The following is an 18,335-nucleotide window of genomic DNA, read 5'->3' on the forward strand; positions in this document are numbered from 1 at the left end:
TAGATTTAATTAGCTGATGCTCCTAATAATAATAATAATTTAAAAAATTATTTCTATCCCACCAATATAATATAGCACAATATATACAAAAGCTTGACAATATAGCCACAATATATACAAAAGCTTGTAGCCTGAGGTGCCCACCAGAAAGGACATTGCTGGCAGGATATATTATGTCTCCCCAATGTAGTCTAATGCACGTTCTCCAACTCTGCTCTGAAGATGCACACAGAAATGCATGTGAAAATACCCCACAAAACCACTTTTTTTGCTCTAAGAAAATTCGATATTAAACCAGTAGCTTACAAAAAAACCTATTTTTAATATAATTTAAAGGGCTTTGGAACTTGACATGACTGCAAGTCCATCTTATAAATGATAATTGTAGCTAAAACAAATTGAGCCATGAGGAGGGGTGGGTAAGAAATAAAATGTATTATTATTGCCATTCTCAATAATAATTCAGACTGAATTGTCATATTCCAAAACAGAATAACCTAATTAAAGAAATAATAATGTACACAGTTGTAAGGAGTTTATCAATTGTAGCTATGAGAAGACACTAAGTCAATTCTTGTCTGATGATTTCAGTTTTACTCACCTCTGTTTCAGCTTGAGCTCTCTGGCAACGATACTGCGTAATAAGCCTGTCCGCTTGAGCAAGAGCTAATGCCTTTGCTTCCAAAAGGTCCTGCAACCTTGTTTCTTTAGACTAAAAACAAAACAGAAACAAATTAATCTGAGACATAAATATAAAGTATGCACATGAAACAAGCATATTAAATGTGTACTCACTGCAAATGCAGACAATTTTTGCTCATATACATCCATTATTTCAGAAATCCTTATGTCTGTGACGGATTCCTTCATCTGTGGGAAATGTTGACAGTATGAGCTGCTACAACAACATTCAAAGCTTGAGTCAAGATTCTAAACATGCAGATAAAAGAAATGCTTGAGAAGAGTAATGGATTCAGCACTGGCAGATAATCAACATTTGTTCACTTTCCCATAGTAACAAATCAATATCATAATAATGTTCACAGAAGGCATTAGTAGAAACATAATTATATTGATACTTCATAAAACAGGTGCCCTGTATTTACTGTAAACGTTACACTGTAAACATAACAATTTAACACTCGTTTATATTGTATCCTTAGAGATCTTATGAGAAGCATGTTGATTTCAAGAAAAAGTAATCTCAATAATAGAGTTTAGAAGTCTTCTATTAACATAGTGCTCTTTAAACAAACGTCAGCTGCTTGCAAGTAAGTCCTACTGATTTTAGTGGTGTCATCAAATCCCAATGTGTATTCCCATACTGAAATACTGGCTCCAAAATCTAGCAGCAGCTGGGAACAGGTCTGACTTTTTATATAGACCATGACAAGGAGGCTTTTATTAAAGTAAAATGCGTATTAAAAATATTAACCTCCAGGCCAGATTGGAGTTTCTCTATCAGTTCCTGAACGTTGTGCATCTCAACATCATCATTTGGAGGACAAATTATAGAGCACTTCAATGAGTTAACACTGGTCAGGGATGTTTGCATGTGGCTTCTTTTAGATACATGATCTGCTTCCTGTTGTCTGTACGAATTATTAGCTGTAATACTTTCACCAAGCCTGTATAAAAACCAAAAACAAAAAAGATAACATCGACAAAAAGAACTGCAGTTAAATATAAATAAGCAAGCCTCTTGTGAAAAGGGGGTAAAATCTGGGAGAACTGCAAGGGAAAACAACTTAGCAGTAACATTAATATGAAAGCCAATTTTAAAAAATGTTAGAAGGAACTCACATTATAGCGGGAAAATCTGGTAATGGCGCTGCTTCAAATAATAGTCTGAGTCCAGCCTGCACTTGCTCCCTGTGATCTGATGTTAAAGCAAATGCCAGAGGTGTAACCAAACGCTGATCCTAGACACAAACCATTAATCAGTTTAAATTATAACTTAAAAAACAACACAGGAAACACATATTGTAAACATTTCCATTTCATCTGCCGAATTCTTGCCTTGTGATATACTGCATTTCAACAGTTCAAAGGTATGCCATTTTAGGGGGTCCAAAAATGTGGTGCGTCCTACAATCGATGGCGCCTAAGATCTGCAGGTTTTGATTTATCTCCAAGACTGGAGGAAGAAGAAGAGGACTCCAACCTCAACAGCTTTACCAGGCCTGTGCTATTTTGCCCTCAGCCTCAGACAGATGGCTGATTACTGGTCTGGCTGAGCTAAGCACTACTTTCTGTTTCCCCGCCTCATCAGCCCCAACGTATGCAGACAAGATAACTTCTAGATTAAAATAAAACAAGTTATTATGCACGAAGGGAAAATTCTAAAAAATATTGTAACATCTTTTTCCCTCCAAAATGTAAGACTCAAAAAGGGTGGTGAGTCTTACATTTGAATCCTTGGCACATCTACACTGACCTGTTATTCTGAAAGGGGGGTTAACCAGTTCTATGGCAGCTGATTCTGTTAATGTGGACCAAAGCCGCTTACTGTGGCTTTGAAATGCATTAGCAAAAGTTGTGGGTTACTCCCCGTGAATCTGGAGCAAACCATGACTTTGGGCCTGTATAAGCAGTTGGGCCAGTTCTGAGTTGAAACTAGCCACAACTGTTTACATGACCATCTCATAGTACCAGGGCTTGGGCAGCCCGGGGATACGGGTTGGCACTCCTTGTCCCCATCCTGTTCTCATTGTCATGGCAGCCTCTGGGTGCGACATGGCTAATGTCCATCACTTGTTGCCTGGAGTGACACTAATCAGAATGGTGAGGCAATCTGAGAAGAGGGAGAGGAGAGGGCTAGTCTTCCTCTCCCCCCTTTCCCCTCCTGCATTCTTCTGCCGCCCCAGATGACATTGCTCCAGGCAATGGACTACCTGTGTTGTGCCTGGAGGCTACAACGATGATACAAACAGGAAGCGGACAGTAAGGATAGATATTCAATGGTGATGAAGCAGGTTTGACACTGCTGAATGGTCAGGATTTTCTCCTTCTTCCACAGCAGCTTGGGATCAAACCAATCCCAGGACTGATGCAGAGTTCTGCACTCCAGATCAGACACGGAATAAAGGGTCAGTGTAGAGCCACCCTCTGTCATGTAAAGAAGCCATGGTTTGAGCCAACCAGAAACCACTATGAGAAGCTATGATTTGCTGTTGGTTTAAAATAAAACACCATTTATAACCCATATACTATAGTTATATCTAAATCTATATTGCTCTTTCCATATCCAGAACCAAAATGCATTTCCCAGGATACCCACCCTCAAAAAGCTGAAAAAGAGGGAGAAAAACTGATCAGTAATGGGGAAAAGAAATTGTGGTATTTTAACTGTCTGTAGAACAATTCATTACTAAAGTAATAAGCCTACTTCACAGTATGTGATTAGTGATATGTTGGCTAAAGCCACAAGAAAGTTGAATGACTTTTGCCTGAATTGGAAAATTAAAAATTTGCATGTTTTCATGATGAAGATTACTTTGATAATACTCTCAGTCACTGCTACTGAAATGATTATAATCATGCACTCTTTTTAACAGGAATCAAATAAACACACACAAAAAGACTTACTTGAAGAACTTTATAAAAGCTGACTTCCATATTAGGTACCAACTGCTTAAGCTTGCTCATGAGATCCAGCATTTTCAGGATTAGATCAGCAGCAAGCTTACTGGGGGGAAAAATAGAAATGAAAATAAAGCATTTAATAGTTAGCGTAGGCATTGCAGCTTCTAAAGCTAAACAACAAATTCTGAAGAAAGCTGATTCTATTTTAAAATGAAAATAAAAATCTTTTTAAAATGTGCACCATTAATATTTCTCTACAAAATAGAATGCTCCATGCAGTCATGCCGGCCACATGACCTTGGAGATGTCTATGGACAACGCCGGCTCTTCGGCTTAGAAATGGAGATGAGCACCAACCCCCAGAGTCGGTCATGACTAGACTTAACGTCAGGGGAAACCTTTACCTTTACTAGCTACATTTAAGACATTGAAATATATGGAACTTTTACCTAATTAGTTAAACTTCTGCTTCAACTAATTTCTCCTCTGAATGTAAATATATTCAAACTACTACCAACTATGTTATAATCATTTTAAAACTTACCAAAAGTCCAAATACGTGCTAAAGACACTATTATATCCTAATCACACTAGGCATACAATTGGTTAAGAAAGGAAGACTAAATCCTGATAATGTTTTTTGGCTGTGCTAATCCCCCTTTTAAAATTATTGGCACGCAGATATCTACAGTAGAGTCTCGCTTATCCAACGTAAACGGGCCGGCTCAACGTTGGATAAGCGAATATGTTGGATAATAAGGAGAGATTAAGGAAAAGCCTATTAAACATTAAACTATTAGGTTATGATTTTACAAATTAAGCACCAAAACATCATGTTATACAAATCTGACAGAAAAAGTAGTTCAATACACAGTATTGCTATGTAGTAATTACTGTATTTATGAATTTAGCACCAAAATATCACGATGTATTGAAAACATTGACTACAAAAATGTGTTGGATAATCCAGAACATTGGATAAGCGAGTGTTGGATAAGTGAGACTCTACTGTACCTATTTTTTGTTCTCATTTTGAGAACAGGTAAAACTATCAAGAAAGGAAAGCTTTATCCAGCTACTGATACTGACGGTTTTATTTTTACTAGAGCTATGTGATTGATAAAAAAAGTTTCACAACTCATTATAAGATTAGAGGGAAAAATTTAGGATTTTTTTTAAAGTTTTAACAAAAAAATTTTTTAAGCCACAACAGCTCTCATTGAAAGTCTCTCCTATTAACCAACAGAACTTCCATTTAGGGATTTCTTTCCAGCCCAGCAAAGAGATTTGCTTACAAGAAGGATCAGTCAGTCCTCCTTTTCGCAGATTCAACAATTTATTGGAACTCTGGCTGGCTGCTGCTATGGAGGAACAAATCTCTCTCATATCCTGATTGGGGCTTTCTGATGCTGATTCTGGAAAATGTAGCTTAGGTTTTGAGTTCTCTGGCACATGGCTCCTCATCTTCTCAAACTACATATCCCAGAATTCTGTGCTTTCCCAGAAAACTCTACTATCTCCCTGCTGCTTCCCTCTCCTAACAGTGAGAGACCATTAATTTAAAAAGGAAAGGCAGCCTTTTGGCATGGCTTTGCTTCCTTGCGCTAAAAATGAAACTGAATTTGGGAGGCTTCCGAGATTTACAAAATTCAAATGAAAAGTATTGGGTAAATTTCAATTCTTAAGTTTTTGACAGAGTCCACCCCCCGTGAGTGTAATGTTGTAATTACAAATATAATGAATTTGATACGCCTAACGAAAAAATTGCACCCCCTAGTTTTTAACCTTGTCCTAACAGTATTGTATCTTTGTTAGCATTTAAAACTCTCTTTAGAAATATTTTAAAAATCCATAATGATGGCTTACAAGATAAAATGCAATAGTTATGAGAATATATTAAAACCAGTTTAAACTTGGTTTTAAAATTTAAATTCTATTAAACCAATAAGCAAAATTAATTCTATGTTAAGTATCAATGGAATGCCCATGTATTTCTTCCAGTGTTTTTTTTATTTTGCTATTTATCTGTTTTCCGGGTATCCCTGTATCCTGGTTCTCTCCTTATCACCCCAAGTTGTAATGTTTACAGGAGGCTTGAATATAAAAAGGAACCTCTGTGTGATCAGGATCCCTGTTAGTGCAGGCCTAACAATCACATGGAAGCTTCTGCTCATTGTCAAGTAAGTGTATAAAGAAATCCCAGCAAAACTTTTCACTTTAGACAGGAAGGTCATTGGAGAAATGAGGCAAGTATACAGAGTCTCAAACTCCATACGTGCTCTCTTCTATTACCTGAACAATTGCTTCCTTGACCTAAATGGATCAAATTTGAGATGGCATTCCTATATTTCATCAAAAATGTTTCTGTATTTATTTTCATTTTCACAAATTACTAGTGTGGCGCTTTCAACTATGTAAATATTACTCTTCTCAAAATGTATAAACAATCTTGAATAAAGCTTCCAAAAATATTTCCATACCAGAAAAATCTCTGGAATATTTAAATGAATATACAGGCCTTCAATATCAAGCATAGCTTGTCAGCTAATAGGATTTGTCAACTACATAATGGAGTTAAGTTCTTGCAAAAAAAGTTAAAACATTGACGAACTTAAGCAATTCTGCCTATATATTTTATCAGTTCTGCTCACCTCAGTTCCGTATCCATTACTTTTGCTCCAAAACCAAAGTCAACCCCATTGCATGTAAACTGGTGTTCAATCAAAGATGTACATTTGCTAGTTGTGAGAACTTTAGTAACATGAATTTTTAGCATGTCATCTGCACAAAGAGGTATTGTTCTGTTAAGGATATAGAGTCCTGACTTACAGACATCAATGGTGGCCTTTTAAACAGAAAAATACATTTTTAAAGAAAAATAATGTTTTAAACCAGCATCCCACAGTAATGTTCATTCTATCTGATAACTAGAGAATACTCCCTATCTACCTTTCAGAAATTCAGAATAAAGATGGTCCTTTATCCAAAACACTCAAACAGAAACATATCATTTACTGTACGTGGGCATCATTTGTGTCTAAATTCCGGACAAGGTATCTTCTATAGATTGCTCAGACAACATTTTGATTTTAAGGCAAATTGATTTCTTCACAAGTTTATTTCACACAAGTGTACTTTCTTGATAAATTTAACCATCACAATAAAAACTTGCTTCAAGGATATTTATCAAGATATCAATGGCTCTGATCATTCTTTCACATTTCTTCTTTGCCAACACATCTTCCATTTTATGATCTTGGAAATGAAGGTGGTCAAGTAGAACAGGCAGGAGAAGATCCACAAAGCGCTCGGCTGTAGTACTATTACCAGTATCTATGACATCCTGTAGGAGAAATAATAAATGAAGTGTGAATACTAAATTGCAGGTTAAGATACTACTCTATCTCACCTGCCAAATCCGATTTCTTAGTCTAAAGCTATTCAGCCTTCATATCACATCCCTAACACAGAAGGCTTCCCCACTATTTTTGATTTATCATTACAGAAGAATCCTATGCCAGTTCAGTTTCAATTATAATTGTTGTGCACTCAAAAGATTCTGAAACTGTAATTTAACTCACATGTAATAGCTGCAGAATTGACATACAAAATCATATAGATATCTAGGATACAAGACAAATCAACAGCTAAAACATAATCTCTTTTTACAATAAATTCAAATATGAACTCTTGAGATATTATATAGAAAAACAATAACATTTTTGTCCTAATACACATTTGTAATATTTATATTAAACCATCAGCAACAAGATTCAATTGGATGGAAGCCAGTATCATACCTATTACAAAATGTCATTAGTCAAAAGCAAAACAAATTGTTTCTTCTGTGTACATAGTTCAGACAGTACAGCATGAATGGACCAATGAATGGACTAGCACAATGATTTTCAACCTGGGGTCCCCAGATGTTTTTGGCCTTCAACTCCCAGAAATCCTAACAGCTGGTAAACTGGCTGGGATTTCTGGGAGTTGCAGGCCAAAAACATCTGGGGACCCCAGGTTGAGAACCACTGGACTAGAAGCTATTCAGATCCATTAGAAAAGAATTAGATACCTCAAGTATCTCTTTGAACAGCTCCAAGGCGAGATTTGAGCATTTTTCAGATGCTTCCAATGGTTGGTTTGACCAATGTACTAAGACAACAGATGGCTCTGAAGGTTTCGATCGAGTTGCAAGTCTTGCACTTCCACTGCTTGCTTTATTTGGTTCCAATATTGCTTGACGCAAAATATGCCGAAGTTCTGTTACTGAACAGAAGGCAAGGAGTAACTCTAACACCTGAATGAAATGCACAAAAATAAAAACATTTTTTCTTATCTTCACAGCAAAATCTTCGTTATAGTAATAGAAAAGAGTATTTTAGAGTTTTATTGTAAAATGTTATTTTGGGGTTTAAAGCAACAAAAGACTTAACTCAAACCAATTCCTTGAAAAACACAGAGTTTTCCCACAGATAAAGCAACAATTACAGAATGCCGGGGCAAACCTATATACGAATTGTTTTGTGGACACAGTATTCACTAACATGAAAAGGAGATATGCACAGTATAGCCCACATATCTGCACAGAAAACAGCATAAAAGAACAAATGTATTTGCTGAGGACTACCTACAGTTTTCTATACAATTTGGTATCAATTTAGCTATCTCAACAATTGTATGTATGAAAGATAAAGTTGCCCTAATTCATTGACACACGTTATGACAATTCATTCAGCAAACTATTTTTAAAGTAACAGAAGACTCAAGTATGATGTTTAATGCCACTATAACAAAAAAACTGCATGATGAAACCCAAACCTAACAAGCCAATACCTTTAACATTCTTAAAGGTTTACGGTATTCCAAAGCATGTTGTTTAATTCTTGGAGATCTAATATAGAATTAAATGTTGAAAACTTTAGAGCAGAGTTTCTCAAACTGTGTGCCTCCAGATGTTTTGGACTTCAGCTCCCACAATTCCTAACAGCTGATAAGCTGGCTGGGATTTCTGGGAGTTGAAGTCCAAAACACCTGGAGCAGTTTGAGAAACATTTGATTTAGAACAGTGATTCCCAAAGTGGGCGCTACCGCCCCCCGGTGGGTGCTGGAGCTATCCAGGGGGGCGGTGATGGCACCTATTAGGACACGGGGGCGGGGCCAGAGGAAGGCCAGGGCCTCTTCCCAAGTGCCGGAGACAGGGCTGAGCACCTGTTTGGACACACAGGGGGCAGAGCTAGAGGAGTGGGTGTGGCTTCTTCCCAAGAGCCTGAGACAGGGCTGAGAATCTATACCTCTCCTGAGGCTCTTGTTGAGACAGAGGCCAGAGCTAGGGAACGAGGTGGGGCCTGCTTCCAAGAGCGCGAGACAGGGCTGAGCCTCTGTATACCTCCCCTGAGGCGCTTGTTAGAACCCGGGGACGGGGTATAGAGGTTCAGCCCCATCAGGCACTTGGGAAGAGGCCCCGCCCCCCTCTAGCCCCACCTCCCGTGTCCTGGCAGGTGCCACAGAACAGGGATAGAAGCTCAACCCTGCCTCAGAGCTTGTAACTCCGCCCATCCGTCCTGGCCGCCCATTTGTGGCCCTGCCCACCTCCCCTTGCAGCCCAGTATCTTGGACTAGGGGAGAGGCTCAGCCCCGCCCTCTTGAGCAGGAGCCACGCCCACCCCTCTAAGCCATGCCTCCCTTTCCAGGGGGCGCTGAGTCATATTTTTTCTGGAAAGGGGGCAGCAGGCCAAATACATTTGGGAACCACTGATTTCGAATATAGATTTTGTATAAAGTATATAATCCTAACCCCTCCATTGGGAAAATTGCTTAGAAAGAAGACTTTGTTTAAAGTATACAATTATGTGTCTGATCACTTATAAATTACCTTCGCTGATGAATCAGCATCCCTCCCATGAAGAAGGCCCAACACTTGACTGAGACAGGAGGTAAAATGTTCATACCTGTGTTGTCAAGCAAGAAATATGTTTACTTGCACTTTTTGGCCCAATTTCTTTTGGAGCCAACCCAAGATTTTATCAGTATATTAATTGTATGTGACCTCATTTGTTTTATTGATTTGTTTGATTGACTTGTTTTATTGCTATGTTTTTATACTGTCTGGTGTCTGGGCTTGGCCACAAGTAATCCACTCCGAGTCCCTTCAGGGAGATGGGGCGGGGTATAAAAATAAAATTATTATTATTATTATTATAAATAATCAATGTTGACATTTCTCCTATATTTATAGAGACAAAGGAAATGAGATCTTAAAAGAGATAAGCAATAATCATTGTTGATTCTCATTATGAATGTGTATTCAATAACATTTAATACAATTCAATGTCACAATAGAAATAAATGGACTCCAAGGCTCAAAAATAGTAAATTTTGTTCAGATACTCATACTGTGCCTAATGAACAAAACTATAAAAAAGCTCTTTCCCTATACAAGTAGCTCCTTCATTTCCCCATTGTGTAATGCTGAAAGAATGAAGCCTCGAATTAAGAATATGATTCCCCATCTACAGTTGGAAACTATGCTTAACAGCTTTGAAAAAAGAATGGATATTAAATTAATTTTAGTGTTCTTGATTGTTTCAAAACTGTTTATCTCTTCCAGTTTGGAAAGAATGAGAAATTATGCTTTGTTTATGCTCTTATGCTCATACATAAGACTAAAAAGAAAGGGTTGGACCAAAAAAAAATCCCCCAAGAAGCAATGTCATAATGTACTCAGTAGTGCAAAAATATACTGGAAATGCAAAAACTCAAAATCAAAACAGAATATTGGTAAATATATTTTGAAAATCGTACTTAGTAAGATAATCTGCAATTTTTGGGTTTTTCAGCAGGTCCATGAGCAGATCAACGGAATACTTTCTTGTTAGTGTTCCATCCCCATTCACCAGAATGTTGAATATTAATTGGAAAGTCTGATGAATATTTCTGGAATGAAAAAGCTAAACAAACAATCCTAATCAACAACTACATGGATTTTATGGACATTGCAGATCAAGTTATATCAAGGCAAACTTTTGAAAAATGAAATTCATTAGTAATAACTATAATTCAATGGGTTTGAAAAAGATATAAAGTGGAGAATGGGAAGACTATTTAACTTGTCTTGGATATCAAGGTACTTGCACATCCAGGCATGAATAATATGTGAAATTAATGTAATAGATGTTAAGTCTTTATTTTAAAACAGCATAAAAAGTCATCCTTACCTTTTCTCCAACTTCTTCATTTAATGTAAGACTTGATAATATTGAAAGTGCAAATACGACCATTGTTAGACTACTGTGAGCCAAAAAACTGATCAGAGTGCGATAGAAGCTCTTCACATTAGTCTAGCACAGAGAACAGAAAAATATTTGTAAGAAAAATGTCTAGAATACGCTGCAGCTTAAATGAATACATTCTATGCTACACAATTTTCAAAAAATGAATTTGTGTTTAAGTATCTTACTCATAAAAAGAAATACCCACAAACTACAACATGAACAAGCCAAACCCAACATTTAAACTCTATAGAAAAAAGAAGAAAAGAGAAAGAAGAGAAAAAGTAGACTTCCCATGTTTCTACTAGCGAAGTAAATTTTTGAAATCGATATCAACTCCACTGTTTTTGTATACTTTATTATACATCCTTCAATTCCTTGTAAGAAAAAGCTGCTTTGGAAACCCCACAAAATATATTTCCATCCACTTTTAATTTAGCTTTCAAGCAACAGCCACTTAAGCAAACAATATTAACTCTTTTTGTTATCAATATAAGCCATATTTCATCATGCCCTTGAAATAGCAGTCACATGTTTTATCTCAGAATAACAAATACTCTTGACACTGCTTCAATTCTGGTCTTAAATCATTTCTCTTACTTATTTTGGCACATATTGGTAACTTAGAAATATCAGCTCTAGTATCAAACAAAATGTTAGTGATTATATCCAAACATACTGCAGAAAACAATCTCTTAGGTCAAAGTCCCATTCAACAGATAAATTTGTGTAAAAATAGCTGCAGAAGTAATTACATTTTCCTTCTATGTCCCTTGGAAGAAATCTGAGCTTATGATGTTACAACAGTTTGTGAATATGCAATCATTTCCCACATGCTCACTTAAAATGCTAACTTTACAACTGTTCAATAATGATATCCTCCTATTTTTTTCCCTTATATCCAAAACAAAAACCAAGGACAATTTTCAATAAAGGAAACTTCTTACCAATGATTTGATGTGTGTTTGAATGGAAAGATTATGTCGACACAGATTTGCCAAAAGCCCCAGGCATGGAATAGTTAACTCATCTTCTGTAGATTGGCTAAAATAAAAGACCAAAAAGTAAGATGCTTGTTGTTTATGAAAATCTATAAACATTATTCCCCTTCATATTACTATGTAATTCAACTGAAAAAGTTACTTTTTAAATCCTGCTCTGATGTTTATTTGGTAGGCTTCCTCCTCTATTTATAGTATGTTTTCTTTACTACATCTAATAGATATTTGAAATTATGTTTCTTAGGTTTGTTATTGTGCTATCTATTATGTATACTGTCCCTGTAAGCTTTGATTACTGACTCATCTTAAATAAAACAAATATAAGTAAAAAGGAACATTAAATGTATCATTGCATCAATTGTGTCTTTTATTAAGCCAAAATAGTCTTAGGGCTGTACTGCAGAAATAGACAATATACTAAGTTATCCAAACATATACTACATACAACATTACCCAAATACATACTGCTATGAGGGTCAGAGTGGGTTCAGTTGGGTAACTGTAAAACAATTTATGAAAGAACAACCATTATTAAGTAAAGCTGTAAGGGTTTAGGAGCCAAAATAATTTTCGTTTTCTAAATTAGTTGTTTCTTCTGCTCCCCATAAACTGATGAAAGAAGTCCTGTACAGTTCAGGTGACCTTATAAGTTCGGGACTCTATAGAATGATATAATAAACTAATTTAGAAAATGTGTAACACTAAATAGAAGTTTAAAATAATTTTGAATAAACTATACTTTTAAATATATCAAATATGACGCTTTTATGCCAAACCAAGACATAGGCAATACATTTTATATTGTTAAAATGACTTCTAATCTGTAAAGAGGGTTAATATTCCATTTTAATCCATTCTTTTCTGAAAAAATCTTTTTAAAAAGAAGGTACTTACATACGATTCAAAAGGAATAAAACTAAGTCATCAATATGAGCACAGGTGTGGAATACTCTTGAAGTATAGGTCAATTTCTGAAGAAGTTGAACACTCTGAGAAATAAAATGAAAACCAATAAAGGAAATAACAAAAAAGATTTAACTTAGCCTCAGATTCTGAGGAAAACATTTCCTTTTAGAAGACTAATTTCCATTCCACTGTGTGATGTGAAGCTCAACAATCTACTGTTTCAAAACTGTACTGAAATAATAACCCACTGTGTGCCTTATTATTGATCCAGCTGATAAATCAAAACAGTCAAACTGAGATTTTAAACCACTCAAGTTCATCATACAAATCTTTACAAGTATTAGTAGATAGGAATAAATATATTTGCCTTACTAAACAACTGTTTCTTTCAGAGAGTCGTGTTAGTTATATTTCGGTTTTATAGCAAAGCCTCAAAAGACAGTCACTTAGTGACTTAATATTTGTAATACACTATAAAATAAATGAAGTGCTACAGTCACTATATGCTTACCCTTCATAGTTATCTTAAACCATATAGAAATTTAAACAAAATTGTGCCATGGCTGTGCTGTTGTATTTCAAGACAGCCAGTGAGACATATTTTGTAAAAAAAAAAAAAAAAATTAAGGCCACAAGACTAAGAACATAAATGTGCACACATCTTGGGAATCTTTACAATGTCTGTCTGGCATTGTAGGCACTGTTTTACATTTAGTTCAGAGCATCATCTGAAGACACAAAAAAGAGCTATCATGCTGAAGTAGGCAAGGAATATTCAGATATGGGTTTGTCAGTTCTTTCCTCTGAAATCCAAAAATCCAAAATGTTCCAAAATCCAAATCTGTGTATACAAACTTTGTTTCATGTACAAAACCATTAAAACACTGTGCACAAAATAACCATATGTATAAAGTGTACATGAAACATAAATGAAATTTTGTTTTCAAACTTGAGTCTCATCTCAGTATCTATATGCAAATATTCCAAAATCTGAAAACTTCCAAAATATTTCTGGTGCCAAGAATATTGGGTAAGAGATACTAAGATTTGGCAGATGTGAATAGTCTGCCTCAAAATCCTATACAGAAGACTAACCCTACTCTAAAACTGTTATTATATAAATCATTAACAATTATATTTTCTTACCTGGAGTAATATTGGATCAATAGGGTTGCTAGGACTTCGAAGAATCACACCTGCCAGAACACTACACAGATTGTAAGTATTCTGAAGGGTTTCTCTGGTCTCGCTGTCTAGAACTAATAGGTAAAAATATATAAACATTTGATCAAAAACATGAATGACTATGAATACAAGAAGTACCATGTCTACAACAATAAAAGTAATCAGACTTTCAGTGATGGTAAGTCAAAACAGCAATATATTGTTCTTCTTCACATTTCAATTATAACTTCTCTAATATTGTATATCTTAAGATAATTATGCTATGTCTTTTGAATTGACATTTTAATATTCTAAACACAAAATTAAAAAATCCAGCAAGATGATGCTCCAGTTGTGCATGAATTTTGAGCTTTATATATTTGGAACAAGTTTGTTCCTATCTTAAAACCAATGTAAAAGTGATAATCTACTCCTTTCCAGTTGCAGACATCAGAGGGAAGTTAGAAATCAGTGCTAGGTGTTACACCATATTCTCTCACTAGCTATTAAAAATGTTACATATGCTACACAAATATTTCTATTATTGTTATTTGATTAAATGTGTTTAGTCACTCTATAGAATTAAAACCATTTAAAATTAAATGCAAAAAATAAAAATCCACAGAATAGCATATTCTTGAAAGCCCTTATTGTCAGTTTCCAAATTCTGATGGAAAAGATCTTCTTGATCTTGGTGAGACAAGATCAAGAAGAAAGGATCAATCCTAGGGCCCCTTCAGACAGGTCCAACATCCCAGGATCTGATCCCAGGTTTTCTGTTTTAAACTGGATTATATGAGTCTGCACTGCCAAATAATCTGAGATAAACAGAAAACCTGGGATCAAATTCTGGGATATAGGGCCTGTCTGGAAGGGCCCCTAGTCTACTATGGGAGATATCCTACCAGTCAGAAGCTTTTAGGGCTCACCTAGTTGAGCGAGCAAGCCCACTACATTCAAGGCTAGTGATGGGCTTATATTTGGGTCTTCAATAAGCTCTACTAAACAGCTCAGACATTCACTTGGTAAAATCTGGTTTGAGGCAAAGAATTTTGTCAGCTTCAGTCCCGAGATGACCTGAAATAAGAAAAAATATTTTAGTAGAAACTTGATAGTAACACAAAGACTTATCAAGAAAGTCCTTAAACAGATGGGAACTGTGATGTCATGTAAACGGTAAAGGTTTCCCCTGACGTTAAGTCTAGTCATGTCTGACTCTGGGGGTTGGTGTTCATCTCCATTTCTAAGCCGAAGAGCCGGCATTGTCCGTAGACACCTCCAAAGTCATGTGGCCCGCATGACTGCATGGAGCAGTTACCTTCCCACCGGAGAGGTACCTATTGATCTATTTACATTTGCATGTTTTCGAACTGCTAGGTTGGCAGAAGCTGGAGCTAACAGTGGGCGCTCACTCCGCTCCCAGGATTTGAACCTGGGACCTTTCAGTCTGCAAGTTCAGCAGCTCAGTGCTTTGACACACTTCGCCACCGGCATGGGTTTGTATATAAAATATTGCTTTATTTATTTTGTGAATATGAAGTAGGTAGCTGTTGGGAAGTGGGAGAGAATAGAATGTGAAGTAGATGCTGACTGAAATGTTGAAATCTGTGTGGCAATCTATGTGAGGCCTGACCCTCCAGTTGTTAGTACAGATCAGAAATGTTCATGTAACATACTTACAATATTATAATAAATTCCAGTTTAAAATAGACAGCATAATCATGATTTGAATTAAAAGGATTTAAATTTATACAGTTTCCATTACTTACCAGGAAACTTTTTCATAAGGTCAAAGAACAATTACCACAAACAACTCATTTCATAATGGAATATTCACGTTGTACTTTCCCTTTGGATAAGTAAAGGTTGGTATTAAACAAAATACTGAGATACAATAAATACTAAAGTCAAAACTGTTTGGGGGCATTATACTGGGATAACAGCAGTCAGTTATATTATCTTCAGGTTTGCAAGACACAAATAACTATTTATGAAAATGATCCCCATTTGCACACAGTGCAATGAGTGGTTATAGCCCCTTCCCTTTGTTAAAGTACTCAACAAACCATCCCTTCTGCCATTAACAGAAGGTCACTCCAATGTTTCCATAGGTTAACCCAGGGCATAGGTTTACCCATGGCATCTTTTAAACCGCCATCTTGGCCTGAATTCATTTTTTAAGGTAGCACTTCTGATTTTTGACCCACCACAAACTATCTTTTAAATCCTTTTAAAAAATCAAAATCCAAGGAAAGCAACAACATTGATCGATGCAAAAAGACAAGGCTCTCAGTACCAGCAGCAAACCAGTTTTCTTAACTCAGATGTCTAAATATTGGACCAATGTAGTTTTTATTAAAAAAATTTATATAGAATAAATTTTATAATTTTTATTTTATAATGTGTCTCCTACAGAAACCATGTGTTACACAACTATTGTATGTGGCAGGAGGCCACCCATTTACATCAATCTATTAGCAACAACCTGCAGTGTTTACAATGGACTGTGCAGAACATGCTTCAGCTGTACTCCACACACACAAAAAGGAAAACCAGCATGTTTAGCATGCCTTGCACATGCTAATGTATTATAAGTAAATGTTTGGCTTTTATGCCTGTTTCATACTCCCAGGGTCACGTACAAAATTCTCAGGCATAAAGGGATCACAAGTGGAAAAGGTTTAAGAAGCCCTGCTACTAGCTTCTTTGTGAGAATGTCATGGGGGATCTTGTCAAAGGCCTGACTGAAATTGATATATGCTGCATCCACAGCATTCCCTTCATCTATCATGCTTGTAACACTATTTTTAAAAAAGAAGATATGGTTTGTTTGACATCAGTAGTTTTTGAGAAATTGATGTTGGCTTTTTGTGAGTATGGCATTCTTTTCTAAGTGCTTATTACATAGCAAGTTACATCTCTACTCAGAAGTGCTCTATGGGGTTTAAACCAAGGGAAAAGGATTCCAGACATGAAGCAATCAGGGTCAGGTAACATCTCCCAACAAAGGATTCCCTCAGGCAGGAAGCAGCCAGGCTTTGACTCTGCAGGGCAATTAAATGCTAGTCAAGGTGGTCAAGTGCAACGTTCACAATTGCCTCAAACAGACAAGGGTTTGTCCTCCCAACCCGGACTTTACACAGATATATAAACCCAACTTTCCTAGTTTCCAACAGACTGCACACCTCTCAGGATGTCTGCCATAGATGTCAGCGAAACTTCAGGAGAATGCTTCTGGAACATGGCCATGTCTGGAATTCCCGTTTTCAGAGTGTCGTTCTTTATTTACTGTCCTGATTTTAGAGTTTTTTTTTAATACTGGGAGCCAGATTTTGTTCATTTTCATGGTTTCCTCCTTTCTGTTGAAATAGTCCACATGCTTGTGAATTTCAATGGCTTCTCTGTGTAGTCTGACATGATGGTTGTTCATCAAACGCTCTGCTATGGCTGACTTCTCTGACCACTTCATCACACTAAAGATTGGATCCACTTTCAATCCTCTTTAGGGAGGGGCCTTTAAACAGCTCAGGTTTTGGGCCTCACTAAACTATAAACCTCATAATTCTGCAGGATGCAGAAACCGGATTTAAAGTGGATAAATGCTCAAGTGTGATGAGGGCCTGATTGAATCAGTCCGCAGGGTCTTTCATATTTCTTGAAAATCCAACAAATACTACGTTCAGGAAAAGAAAACAACCCACACGAGGATCCTAAAGGAAAGCAGTTTTCAGAACAGCAGACAAGAACTACCGGTTTAAAAGAGTGAAGGAGAGAAACACCAGGAAGTGCTTTTAAAGATCCTAAGTACGAGTTGGAAAACATGCAAATGTGAGTAGATCAATAGGTACCGCTCCGGCGGGAAGGTAACGGGGCTCCATGCAGTCATGCCAGCCACATGACCTTAGAGGTGTCTACGGACAACGCCGACTCTTCGGCTTAGAAATGGAGATGAGCACCAACCCTCAGAGTCAGACATGATTGGACTTAACGTCAGGGGAAACCTTTACCTTTTAAGTACGAGTAATTAAATTTCTTAATAATTAATAATTTAAAAATCATAATAATAATAATTGCCGCGCGTCGCCCCCATCGGTTGATAAAGAAGCCAGGCCTCAAACTGCGGTCCTTCAACTTTTGGGCCTCCAACTCCCACAATTCCTAGTCACTGAACTAACAGGCGAGGGCTTTTGGGAGTTGGAGGCGAAAGGAGCGGGAGGGTGGCCGTTTGAGGAGGAAGGAAAGAAGCCCCCCCCCCCCCCCCGCGGCTGCTCTCACCTCCAGACTCCGCTGCAGGAGCGCTGCGTTGGGCTGGGTTCGAGCCGCCCGGTACTGAGAGGCCGCTAGGAGCAGCGACTTCATGCAGGCCGAGGCGTCCATGCCGCCAAACTTCGGCTCTCGGCCTCTTTCA

The 18,335-nt window shown here is 36.9% G+C and overlaps 1 protein-coding gene across 2 annotated transcripts in view; it reads right to left on the reverse strand.

Moving 5' to 3' along the window:
• cip2a (cellular inhibitor of PP2A) overlaps positions 1-18,335 on the reverse strand; it is a 31,572-nt gene extending 13,237 nt beyond the window's left edge. For both annotated transcript variants that reach the window (XM_003219084.4, XM_062974865.1), the window contains exons 1-16: positions 18,203-18,335; positions 14,857-15,004; positions 13,910-14,022; positions 12,752-12,846; positions 11,804-11,900; positions 10,803-10,925; positions 10,390-10,535; positions 9,461-9,536; positions 7,661-7,885; positions 6,769-6,928; positions 6,237-6,378; positions 3,589-3,688; positions 1,804-1,922; positions 1,436-1,628; positions 796-870; positions 602-712 (exon numbers count right to left, since the gene is read on the reverse strand). In XM_003219084.4, the coding sequence (XP_003219132.1) occupies positions 602-712; positions 796-870; positions 1,436-1,628; positions 1,804-1,922; positions 3,589-3,688; positions 6,237-6,378; positions 6,769-6,928; positions 7,661-7,885; positions 9,461-9,536; positions 10,390-10,535; positions 10,803-10,925; positions 11,804-11,900; positions 12,752-12,846; positions 13,910-14,022; positions 14,857-15,004; positions 18,203-18,304 (2,025 nt within the window). In that variant the 5' untranslated portion in view covers positions 18,305-18,335. The remainder of the gene's footprint in view (positions 1-601; positions 713-795; positions 871-1,435; positions 1,629-1,803; positions 1,923-3,588; positions 3,689-6,236; positions 6,379-6,768; positions 6,929-7,660; positions 7,886-9,460; positions 9,537-10,389; positions 10,536-10,802; positions 10,926-11,803; positions 11,901-12,751; positions 12,847-13,909; positions 14,023-14,856; positions 15,005-18,202) is intronic.

This window comes from Anolis carolinensis, chromosome 3 (assembly GCF_035594765.1).
Source record: "Anolis carolinensis isolate JA03-04 chromosome 3, rAnoCar3.1.pri, whole genome shotgun sequence".
Taxonomy (NCBI): domain Eukaryota; kingdom Metazoa; phylum Chordata; class Lepidosauria; order Squamata; family Dactyloidae; genus Anolis; species Anolis carolinensis.